Source organism: Rhea americana, unplaced genomic scaffold (genome assembly GCF_003343005.1).
Source record: "Rhea americana isolate MKP2758 unplaced genomic scaffold, rheAme1 scaffold_164, whole genome shotgun sequence".
NCBI lineage: Eukaryota > Metazoa > Chordata > Aves > Rheiformes > Rheidae > Rhea > Rhea americana.
In genome coordinates, this window is record NW_028185750.1 from 464702 (window position 1) to 477905 (window position 13204).

A 13204-nucleotide genomic window follows, 5' to 3' on the forward strand; every position below is an offset into this window, starting at 1 on the left:
CAAAAAACACATCCCACACGGAGAGAACAAATGCAATTCTATGGAAGCTATTCCAAAAAAAAAAAAAAAAAAAAATTCAACCTTAGTTTGTGCTTTTACAAAATCAAGCCTTTACAAAACACCTGAATCAAAATGACAATATTTGAGTGCTTTAACACTCTAGGTTGTTCAGGGGAAATTATTTTTATTATACAATAATATGATTTCATTATTTTTTTACTATAAATGAGATTAAAACTTATAGTTAATTTTACTACCCATCTGCTCCATGACTCTTTATGAACATAACTTTGTGTCGCATGCTTTTATTTAGCTTACACTTTACCAAAATTTGCATACTCCTTTCTCAGAACAAACTGTTACTGCATCACATTTCATACCTATTCTTACCACTTGTTATACATCACAGAAATATACCTCACTGATGTTAGGGCACCTCCTAATTCAAAAACGTGATTCAAGTCAGGCAAGCCTTTCAGGCAGACCAAACAGTGAATCATACCACAGAATCAGYTGAGGACTCACAAAACCCACTAAGCAGAAAAACTTGTAAGACAGTGAGTGTACAAGAAAACAGGGTTTGTAAATCGGACTCTTTTATAGTGGGGTATTCAGACTATTAAATAAGCTACATTCACCTTTAAAAAACACAGTCAAAATTCTAAAAATCTATGTCTTTCTTCCAGAGTTTTCCCTCTTCATTGATTTGGCCAAAAGCCACAGAAAAATATTTACCCTTGAGAAAAGACAGTAGGACGATATTTTCAAAAACAAAGCCATACAAATACTCAGTTGCAGAATTCAGGATTTTCCTCCTTAAAAAAATAATTGAAAGATTTGGAAACTAGAAGTAGTGTTCAGTTTTTTATTCATTTTTTTCTCCTTCATATTAGAACATTTCACAACAGAAGTGTGCTGCATTTCTGAGGCACATACACAAACAGTGGTATACAGRCCCTTAAAGCTGTTTGTCCCCTATGCATCAATGCCCTGCCAGTTGGCAAGCCCGAGCCAGGAAGCTGTCAATTCCAATCAAGTTTAGGCGATGCAGTCCTATTAAAGAAGTCTTGCTGGTTAAGGGGCGTCCACTGTTTCCAAAGCATGGGAAAAAAAAAAAAAAAAAAAAAAAAAAAAGGAGGGGGGGAAAAAAAAGGGGGGGGGGGGGGAAGAAAAAAAAAAAAAAAAAAAAAAAAAAAAAAAGGTAGGAGGAAAAAAAAGGGGGGGGGGGGGCTCTGCTTTCCTTAGATTTGAGCTGGCAACTTTCACTGACTAGAGTTTTCAAGGAGCTATGAATGAGTTTAACAAAGGCGTTCTGTGGCTAGTTTCTGGCTGAAATCCATGTCAACAGTTTTTAAGGTCACAGGTCACACTAACTAACATTTATTCCCAGCAGACCCTGCTCTAAACACAAGCTGTAAGTAGTACAAATTTGGAATTTTTCTGTAATCCCTTGAGATATTCCTGATCCTTCCACATGTTTCTGCTCAATTAAAAACAATTCTCACTTTGCACCACAAGAGAGGCCCCTGCTCAGAAATCTTATTCTATCCTAAGAATAAATGGACAAAGACTGCAATCAAAGGAAAGGAAAGGGGGGGAGGAGAGGAACTCACAACAAATCACACCAAAACCCTCAAATAACTCCACACAGAATCACATTCAGTTAGTTACATTTTCTGCCATCTGTCACAAACTATTATAGATCCATTTCTTTTTATCTTAGAAAAAGAGTGGTACAAAGCTCAGCTATTTTGTCTAAGAGGGATTTCCACACAAACATTTCTGCATTTCACTTCAGAAGAACATCTTTCATTTTGGGAGCCGAAGCTGAATACCCAGAGAAAACAACAAATTAAGCAAAGTTCAAATCAAGTTCCACATGGCCATAGCACCTTCTCAGAACACTAACATTGTATAAGTTTAAGAAGCAAAGCAAACCTATCCAAAGTCTTAAACTTTTTTTTGTTGTTGTTTTAACAAAACCTGGAGCAAGACAAAACTCTTGTTTCAACTTATATTACTTTTGTTGCATCAAGCAGTTAGAAATAGGTGCTATAGCTCACAGCTTAACATATAAAAAGTCTAGAAAATAATATGCAAATATGTAAGGTAGTCATTACACAGTTACAAGAATGAGACAGTTCTCGTAGTTCTTGTCCACCAAATCTGGTTACTTCCATTGGCTTTAAGTACTCATGTATCTCAGGGCCTTCAGGCAACACAGCCTGTCCAGCAGCAGACACTTCTCGGGTGCCGTCAAAGCAGTAATGATTATCATCTCATTCATGTATCAATGATCATGCTCCCCTCTCAGAAAGGGTTTACTACTATTACTGCAACCCTTTTGGATAGGAAGAGAAAATACAGCATATAGGCAGCCTCTCAGGGATAAAAGATTTTGTATGGTCTGGCAGCATATATCTAACACCTTCCAAAGCTGCTTTTGCAAATTAAAAGACGTTTTGCAAATTAAATACAGCACAAATTCACCAAAATCACATTTGTGGAAAAAAACTGCACTTAACAAGACAAAACATTTATCTGCATAGATGGACAAGTACCCACACTTCCAATCACTACAGCTTTTATGGATTCGATTTCAACTAAAACAGCAGTAACGGACATGCTGTCTAGCTTTATAATTTGAAAACTAATAAGTCATAATCTTTTAAGCTTCATGACATTCTTGAAAATATATTCAAATAGAATTATTGAAGAAACATAACAGAATTTACAGATCTTAATAAAGTACCATACTAGTAATCCAATAATCCAGACTGGATTAAAAATCTAGTGTTTTAAACAATGCAGTAATTTTTTTTCAAAAAATTTTTGGAAAAGTTCTATTATGTTTACTATATTATACTACAAGACGGTTGGCTTTTTTTTGTTCTTTTTTTAAAACACGTTTTAATTTCAGAGTGTTTTTCATTCCATTTTTCATGTTACTGACCTTAGAAAYTTAACTGAAAAATAAGGGACTATGAAAGAGATCACATAACAGCAACAACTTCACTTCAAAACCGCTCTGCCACAGAGCAAAATGCTTAATCTAACTTATTACAAAGTTCAGTTAAAGCAATACAAAAATTATTTTCCAGATTAATAAACTGCTAAATTTAGTTTTTAAACTCAAATAAACATTCTCAATAAGAGAATTACACATCTAACATTGTGGTCAACTTGGTAAAAATATCTGTAAAATTTAGCTACACCAAAACAGARCTATGCAACTGTCATTTCCCTCTTAGGTAACCTGAAATCATTAAACTGGCTTTCATGTTTAAAGCAGTTCATGTCTAAACAGTATGCAATCAACATTTCATTTTAGTATAATTGCTTTAAAAGAAGTTTATTTCATAAAGGTATCATTTATTTTAAAGATTAAATGATCAGAATACAATATAAACAGCCTTTTGAAGAAATTACCAGATCCTATCTGCTGTGTGCTGAAAAATATTTCCAAACATCAATGACTGAGTCCTTTTATTTAATGACGGAAATATTTGAGGAGACAAAAGATTAAAAAAAGTTTAAAAGAAGAAATCAGAGTTGTTAGCTGTATTATATAAACACTCTGCAGTAACAGTATCAAAAAAAGTATTCAGACTGAGTTATCAACATTTTTTACATTCCTAAAGGAGAGCTTTCTCTTCCTTCTCAACTGCACAAACAGAGTTGTTGGGAGTCTCCGATTCTAGAATATAGACAAGTCAGAAAAGCAAGTAACCCAGCTACAATGAAAACTCGTACGTAGTGTTTAATAATGTCTTCCTACAAGGACATGCTTTAATGTTTCCATATAATTTAAAATTTGTATGTTCACAGTATCTTCATAGTTAATACAACCTGTACTCTTCATTTTCTTTACACAATCTCAGAACATGAGAACTAGCACAACAGGCACTATCATCCTTGCAGTAATTTCAGCTATGATATTTCCAATTCCGTCCCCCTAAAAGCAGATCATAAGCATGACCTAAACGTTGAGAAACTAAGCAGTAAAATGAACTCTATTCCTTTCAATATCCTTACTGATAGTAATACAAATTACTTTCTATATTGCTTTCTTCTCACAAGAATGTTTGAATCAAACGTCTGTGCTGCTTACAGTTCTACATCACAAGAGTTAGCTAAAGCAGCATATACTGATGAGCCACTGAAAACAGTGTCCATAATGTAATTAACACAATGAGAGTTTAGTACATCTTAGGTTGCTAGAAATTTGAGAAGATGAGCAAGCTAGTGAAGAGATCAAAAGTTAAAAAGTGATGAAATTAAAATCAACAGCCTCAGCATGCAACTTCTTAAGAATCAAGAAGTATCTATATGCATCAAGAATATGACATAGCAGAAAGATATGAAATAACAGGATATTTTTAATCACTGAGATTATATGAGTAGATCAGTATGTTTACATCATCTTTCAGTACACTGCAATTAGCAGGAAACAGCAACCAAAACCAAATTCTGAACATCTTTGAGGCCTTCCAGACTCTTTCTCCTTGATGAAAGAACTAATGCATAGAAAACTGAAAAACAAAACAAAAAACAAAACAAACACAAGTATACAAATTCCAGAAAAAAACTAGGGAACAGGTCTGATTAGGGGGGGCTGGGGAAGTTGTATCAGATGAATAAGTAACAGTGCGGTATCGGGAACCCCACTCTTTTTTCCACCTACAGCTCTTCACTAAATTCAGAATCATGTATACTGCTCACCTTCAAAATCCCATCCCATATATGATGCAAAGTCAAATTAAAGTAATACGCTATTGTGTTTTTTTTAATCGTATCTTCATTCCATGTTTTTTTTTAAATTCATCTCTTCGCTGTTTAGAACCTCAAAAATCCCCACCAGAACATCTGACACTGGTTTCATGCTTTTGTTCGCCCTCTGCTGTCTGAAATGTAGAAATTAATCCTATTGCTAGAGCTCTCTGAGAAAATAAACACTGTTACATACAACATTTAATCATTGCAATTTCATGATTAGCTAGAAATCAAGTGAAGAAAAAGAAAACAGAATTACAAGACAGACAGACTCAGCGACTCTGCATTAGTGGAAAATCCTAGAATATCTAGAAGATGCAGCTTTCAAAATCACATATTTTCAGAAATCTGTATACTATCCACAGCAGGAACATAACAAATTATGGTAATATAAAAAATATTATCAAAAATAAAATTGCTGTTCCTTGCAACAGTTACAAGAATTATCTTGAAAGTAGTTTCCTAAACAGTACTGGTTAAAATAGCCAAGAGTTATTCTGTAATGTGGAAATGCCTTTCTGCTGACAGCAGGAGGTACATCTAGGCGGATTGCTTTACTGCTTTTGAACTCCAAGAAGGTGCCTTCCTGCACTTTGCATCCACATGGAAAAGTCTCTGGGTTACCTTAAAACTCAAAGTCAAGATATTGACTTTGGAGCATTGTCTCAGCTCTCAACTTTGTTTCCAGTGCTCTATGGAAATTTTCAAAGCACACACTGAGTGAAACGAATTTCCTTCTTCTCCTCCGCCTACCCAGTGAGGAACCTAAATGTAACAATCTTCCACCTCCAAACCAATTTGCCCACAGATAGACCCTTACAATCTCTGTTTGATAAATATCTGAATGTCATCTCTGATAATAAGTCATATTATTTCATTCTGATGCTATTGCTGAGCATAGCAAGGAAAACTACAAGCTTGTTGCCATCCAGTTTTCCACTGACTATCTACTGGAGGTAGGGCATATACAGGTATCATTGAAAGCTGCCAGCAATCTCTGATAATGTACGTCCAGTCAATTTAATGCTTTTAGCTCAGTAACAGGTAAGAAGGACAAATTTTAAGTGATCTAGTCAAAAAAATCGTAAAAATAAATTGTTTRAAGCAGGTAGGAAAGTTGAAAGTAGAATAGGCAGAAAAACGTTTAAGACTCTCAGTGAAGACCTCATTCTTTGCTTAAGCTTAGTGTAACTCTCAACTGATTACATAATTTCTGTTCATACTCAACAAAGGTCTGTTTAGATCCATATGGGGCAGATGCAAATTTAGTCCGCTTATTGCTAGAAAAACAAGGTGGGTTTACATGTAATCCTGCATAAATATGGCTAGCACTTCTCACCAACTTGCTGTTATCCTCAAAACTGTAGATTATAATATTCATCATTTACATACATATTTTATTCTGAAAAAACGAAGTACRGAACTTATGCCAAAAAATTATATGAAGTATCTAGGGTTTTAGAAGTGCTAAACGATCTATGAAAAAATTTGTTTTCACCCCCAGTTTCTTTTTGGTATCATGCTCACATTTTTCAGCCTGTTTTGACCCATCTACCCCCACTTGGAGTAGTAGTCTCCCCTTTTCAGGCAGTGTCCTTGAATTCATAAAGGACACTGAAAAGATTCACATTAACAATATGTGCTACAGTCCTGGGAATAAAGAAAGTGAATCTGTGTAATGCTGATTAACATTCTTCATTATCTTCTAAATCATCCATTAATTTGCATTAATGGTGATCTTCCATTTTCTCATGAGTTCACAGGAAAAAGGCAATAGGAATGATGCTACAAGCTCCAGTTCATCCACTGCTGTAACAGCACTTTTTTTTTTTTTTTTTTTTTGGTTATGAGTTGAAGCAGAAGGCATTTAACTACAACATAACTCCTCCATTTTTTCTTGGCATTCACTCAACATAAGGGAGCTGACAGCAAAGAGCTCTATTCCAGGAGAAATCAAGAATCAACTACTCATTGAGATTTTCCTTTTAAACTGTTTCTCCTTTAATTTGTCACTAAGCAGGAGAAGTTATCTTCTGTAACCAGACACTTCCCACATGAGAGTAAATCAGCTCTCCAGTTATGTAGGACAACAGCTACAGGAAAACAACTGGGGAAATACCTTCCTGTCTTTAGTATACAGTCCATATTGCTGGATTGCCATAGTTAATTATCTCTACTAGAGAAAAGAGATAGTGAGAAAACACCTGTCATCTTGCCTCTCACAAAATTAATTAGTAATTTGGTAGATTTCATCCAAATATCAAGCTTCTTCAGTGAAGGTCTAGTGAGCAGATCATTCCTGTCACTAATGCTGAAGAATAAGGCAACACATATTTGGTATCTTCATCTGATTTAGATACAAACAGTACTAAAATATTCATTATAAATTACAAACATCAATCCAAAATCCACTCTATGGCATTGCTATGCATAACCCAATCAAGTCAGAAATAGTTTCTCTCACATTTGGCAATACCATCCCTGAAATTCTCCAAAGGTGTCATATTCAATGACACATATGCAGAAGGTTCCATTCTGCCATTGCCAACGCATAGAGTACTGCTAAACCAAAGATCAGTTCTTCTTATTCTTAGACTGGATTCTCTCATGTTAAGGGCCAACCAGAGAAATGGTTATTAAAAGAAATTGTCCTTGTTTTCTTTGTGATTGCTTGAGCAATTGTCTGATCATCTAGCTGATTGTTCACAGTCAAATCAGAACTAACAGAAAAAACAGAAAGGAGATCATTATTAAACTTGCTTTAAAAGGGACATGCAGGACAGCATGTGGAAATCTTCACTTCCATTAGATCTCTTAGCAGAGCTAATAAATTGCTATAAATGCATAATTTTTGCAGCAAATATAAAAAGAAAAGCAAGGACTATATTCCAGCATGCTGGTGGGAAGTCATCAGAAAAAAAAATGATAAAATTTCATTGCCTCTATCTAAAACACACTGTTTTCCAACTTACAGTATCWGTCTTTACAAGACAAAATCCACAAAACAGAATGAGGCTTGTTCATGCAAACTTTCAGGATGTGGACAGCATCAGCAAGACATTCTCTCAGTTACCAACAGATGCTTTGTTAATAAACTTGCATATACAAATCTCTACAAAATGTCTTAACAAGATCAATTGTGACAGCTAAAGATAACGGCTGCCATCATGCTACGTCATGTCAAATTACTGCAAAGAGACATTGATTTTTTTTCACATTGTTAACTCAAGAACATTGACTACAAACAAATATAATTATCTACAGAAGAACTCAAAGTGCAAGACATTTTGCACCACTTCTGCAGAAGAGCAGTGACTTTGAGGACCAGACAGGAAAATAATTTTGAACAGCTGGAAATTATAATTGCAGCGTAACAAAGTAAAGTCAAACATTGTTTCCCAGAGTCAGCCAAAAGCACAGACTTACCTTAAGATACAGAAGCAGCTCTTGGTCCCAGAAGATAAGCGACAGAATCCAAACCTCTGTTTGCTGTCAATGTCTGTAAGCACAAATGTAAAGTTCTGGCCAACTTGGCTAACTGCATGGCTGAAAATAAAGAGAATAAAAAGGAAAAAATTAATACTGAGCTAACTCAATGTCACAAGTATCTAATCTGACTAAGTCATTGAACCTGTAACATTTCCTCTTTCAGTGGAGTTTTTTTGAGAAATTAACTTTTGAGAATATACATCCTTAGAAACCTAAATATGCAAAGGGTTTGAAGGAGATTTCTTATTATTAAGCATGAGACGATATTAAAAAAAATACATTTATCTATAAATACTGACATGACTAACAGGTATCTTCAATTCAGTACACACTATACTAATCAAATCCGTGTTTTCTCAAATAATCCTAAGTATTTCTTTATTACTCTTTGTTCAAGAATTAGTTTACTTCAAGAGCAAGATAATACTTAGTAACAAGCTTTTAATATTTAAGATTTGTATATTGACTTGTAGAAGCATTATATTCACATATCAATTCTGCATGTATGCCAAATACAACATCACTCCAAAACATCCCGTAACTAGAAGCATTCCAGATGACTGTGCTTTGCAGCTATGTAATCACAACAGTCACACACACACAAAGGGGGATTCAAAACATCATCTTAAAAAACAAAAAGAAAAACTGTAATTCGTATTAGTATTTTACTGCTTAGAAGGTGATGCTTGAAACAACTTTTTCAAAATATGATGCTTTACGTTAAAGCACAGTACTTTTAAAATACAATTTATTTTCAGAATGAAGAACACTGAATTATTGAGGTATTACCATATTTGTCTAAAGCTAATCAAAAGTTTAGGTACACTGATGGCAGATTCCATAAAAATCCAAGCCAAATTCACTCCAAGTTTGTAGAGTTGTAGCTTTACTGTCAGAAACATCATTCAGTGGTGAAGCCACAATATACTTATGAGAGATCTTTCACATTTGGCTTTTAATCTATTTGACACTTTAAACTGGCATGAAATTAACACCACCGTGAAATATTTCAGGTTATGTTCCAGTCTATCCATCTTTACTAGTCAATCTTACTCACATCGAAAAATATATATGTATAGTACATTAAATTCATGGCCACTCAACCAATGACATCACAAGCCTTAAAAGTGAGCAAATATTCTCTTCTATGATGCTATGTACCATGCAATACGTAACTTACGTGCATGTTTATACATTCAGTCCAAAGAAAACATGAAAACATATTTAGAAATAAAATTCGGATCAGGATCAAAATATTCCACTATGCAGCTTAGAAGTAAGAACCCTTTAACGGATCCCAAACACGGAACTTTTTTTTTTTTTTTTTTTTCTTTTTAAGAAAACGCACCCAAAAAACTACCACTGTAGACCAAGGATTTCTCCAAATTCATAGATGAACAAAAGGACAGAAATTTAAGCTTTTCAATAGCCTGAGAATTAGATAGTATGAGTGGCATCATTCTACCCAATGCTAAATGCCAAAAGAGCAAACATTTCTATAAAACATAGAGAGCTGCTAGAAGATGCCAAAAATTCCCTTACTGGTGTTATGTTTTATCTGTCTAGCTTAGATGTAATGTTACTATGGTGATTTAATATGGTGTTTTAAAAGGGGATTATATGCTTAATTTTAACAAGGTTGAGAGCAGTATGTGTGTGAGAAATAGCATTCTAGCTGACAATTAACATTACGGAACAGGGGAAACAAACATACTTCATTTGCAGCAGGGAGAAGCTTGTTTATTAAATGATCATGACAAGTTGGTAAGTTCCTCCAGAGCAAACTTAAAGATTCTTGCATTTACGTAATTTGTACAAACTAAACATTCCTGATAGGTCTTGCCTAAATTTCAGTTGCCAGTTCTTCATATGGTAAACTAGACTATTCATTTACTACTTCCACTGAAAAAAAGTCATTTTTTTTAATTCATATGCTAAACAAAGTATTTCTGCAAGACTTTGCTAAGTAAAGAGGGGAACAATATATTTTGAAGCAATCATCCATTGCAGTATTTACTGACTAAAATATTTTAAAGAAAAAAAGAAAATGAGCTATTTCATTCACATCATTCCTGAAGAAAATTTTTAACTAGGCACTGCCACTGAAGGGCAGCAAACAAACAAACAAACAAACTATATATATATATGTGTATACATATACACACACACACATCTCCACCCCATCCCTGCTAAAGCCAGAAACCATAGAAGAAGCTGAATTCTTAAGAATTCTTGAGGAATTAACAAGTCTGTGTGGGTTTAACTCTAGACATGGAAAATTATGCATAGATCTGTAGAAAAGAATGCCATGTTTGATACAGTCTTGTGGTCCAACTGTAGTGACACATCTCAAAATCTGAGTATCACCATAAAAAAATAGAAAAATTCAAAATGAACATTGCCAGCAGAACTCATTTGATTGGCATAAGCCATTAACCTATAACTTTTAGTAAAATCCTATCACTTATGGGAAAGAAGAAGCTACTTCCATCAAGTTCAGTGAAATACACCAATTTTACTGTACCTTGCTTGCGTTGTTTCTGCTCCTTTGAAGAAAGATTCTATATAATCTTGAAAATATTTCAAGTTTTAAATGGAAATTTGAGGCTCTTCTCTGGTGCATCTATAGCATTCATACATTTTTTTCAACATAAAAACGATTACAGTATCTCTGCCAAAACTTTCAGCACAGAGAACGATTAGACTGCAGGAGATAGGTCCTTCAAAAGGTCCTGATTTGCCTCATAATCTTGATGTCTTATCATCATTTGTCATTGTGATCTGGGGAAAGCCAGAGTACTTTTTCAGCTATGCTGTTTTATGAAATCTGCAGACACTGAAGAGACATGTATGAAGCCTCACACTCTTCCTCAGCATTTGAGGATGTTGAACAATGTTTTTTCGTCAAAGTCAGGGAACGGAAGTGTCACCAAGAGGTCTGCACTGAAAGCCTGGTGTTCACTACACATAACACAGAATTTTGATTCTAAATTAAAGTTCCCTAACTAAAAGTACTTCCAAGAAAGGGTATAAATTTGAGGCCTCACTTAAGCAGAACTTTAAAACATACGTTCCACAACAGTTAAGGGTACTTTGTCCTGTGAGTCAAAGTTAAGCATGTCTCACCACTTTCATTAGTATCTCTTCCTCATAGTTCATACTGATAATTTTTCCAGAGATCCTAGAGAGATGTCCTGTACAGAGTATTATTCCCAGAGAAGTTATTATTCTATGATCTTAATTTATTTGAACAATCAGCAAGTATGTCCACTATTACATTCAGAAGAATAATTTTAAAAACTCTCAATATTACAGAGAAATTCTAACATTAAAATTGTTAAAGCTAACAACAAGGTAAAATGAAAATCCAGTTAACTGGAAATAGAATCTAATTATTTACAATGCCTTTACTGAAGTCAGTTTAATGTTTGTCTCTTTCTGTTCAGATTGAACAAAACACAATACAAAAAAACCTCACCTCACAGTAACTGCAAATTTGATCCAACATGCTGCTCTTTAGGCACATACAGTGGGTTTAAAAATCCCAATGGAGAGTGCTAATCTGCACTGTAAATCACAACTGTGCAACTTTTCTGACATATAACTGAAGAAAGTATTTCTGAAAGTAAATTCTTTCTATCTCACAGTAGAAAACAAAATATTTACTGAGAATATTGAGGGGAAATTAAAGCACTGTCTGAGGTCACTTCATTATGAGGCTAGCCATTCAACACTTTCAACAACTATTTTAAATGTTATAAGAAATGTATAAACAAATAATTAGTAGTATGGTGACCATAAATAAAGAAAAGACCAAATAATCCAAATTTGTCACTCCAGACAATTTCCAGAAATAGTCTCTAAGAACAGATATTTGACCAGCTTTAAACCTGGAAGTAGCTAAAAGCTGAACCACCTGTACCTAAGATGCACTATGTTTTTCATTTTATTGTGGTTACAGTTGATACATTTGCATTTAGTGATGTAGTTTTCTTTCTCACTGTAACTGGAAGGTTAATCCCCACACATAATTCAAACATGAGTCAAATTTGCATCATAAAAGACATAACAATAAGTATTTATTGACATATCTCCATACAGTCAATACACATCCACTTAGTTATTTTTACATCTAGGAGAAGAGAAGTAGCACACATCTCTCTCAGCTGCCACATCCTTAACTTTGTCTTTACATTGTGGAACACTGAAAGTCTCAATTTTAAATTGCTAAGAGTGCTACAGGGCACAATCTCTTCCTAGCATTAAAAAATGGTTGGGTTGGCTTATGGTCTTTTTGATTCAAGCCTCTGATACTTGGTCAAACAAGAGAATTCCAGGAATGGGATTCACTTTTCATTAAGTTTCCATTTGCACTCACTCCATATGGGTTTTCAACCTTCTTGTCTTTCAAAATGTTATAATGTTTTGTTGGGGAAAAAAAAAAAAAAAAAAAAAGCTCTACACATAGTAAGCACAAATGTTTCTGTTACTAAGCAAACTACCTTTAAACATGTATGTGGGAAAAATAGATATATATCTATTTCCTCCCTATAAGAAGGGAAAAAAGATCAGCAAAATTTATTCTAAAATATTAGAAGTATTTGTAGCTGTTAAAGGTCACCTGAGTCAACAAGCACTGGTTAAGTAGCTCAAGTCGACAGTCTAGGATATTCAAAATCTCTCTTTATGTACAAATCGGGTATAGCACAGGCACTGGTGATAAAAACAGTCTCCAACAGTGCCTCAGCAATGTTTCTCAACCTTGATCTGCAGGAACCACCTGGAGGGTTGAAAGAACTTATCATCTGCGTGATCAGTTCAAGCTTTTGGCTCTCCCCAACCTGAGACTACTACACAGGAGGACAAAGTATAGCAGAGGTTTTACTCTGTCTCCAAACTTCTGTCTCCAAAGAAGCAGAGTAAGATTTTATCTACATTCACA

General features: G+C 34.5%; 1 protein-coding gene across 6 annotated transcripts in view; it reads right to left on the bottom strand.

The window, feature by feature from the left end:
• The window catches only part of DENND1A (DENN domain containing 1A), a 221461-nt gene that overhangs the window by 148900 nt on the left and 59357 nt on the right, over positions 1–13204 (bottom strand). For all 6 annotated transcript variants that reach the window (XM_085300458.1, XM_085300456.1, XM_085300460.1 and 3 more), the window contains exon 5: positions 8200–8319. In XM_085300458.1, the coding sequence (XP_085156584.1) occupies positions 8200–8319 (120 nt within the window). The remainder of the gene's footprint in view (positions 1–8199; positions 8320–13204) is intronic.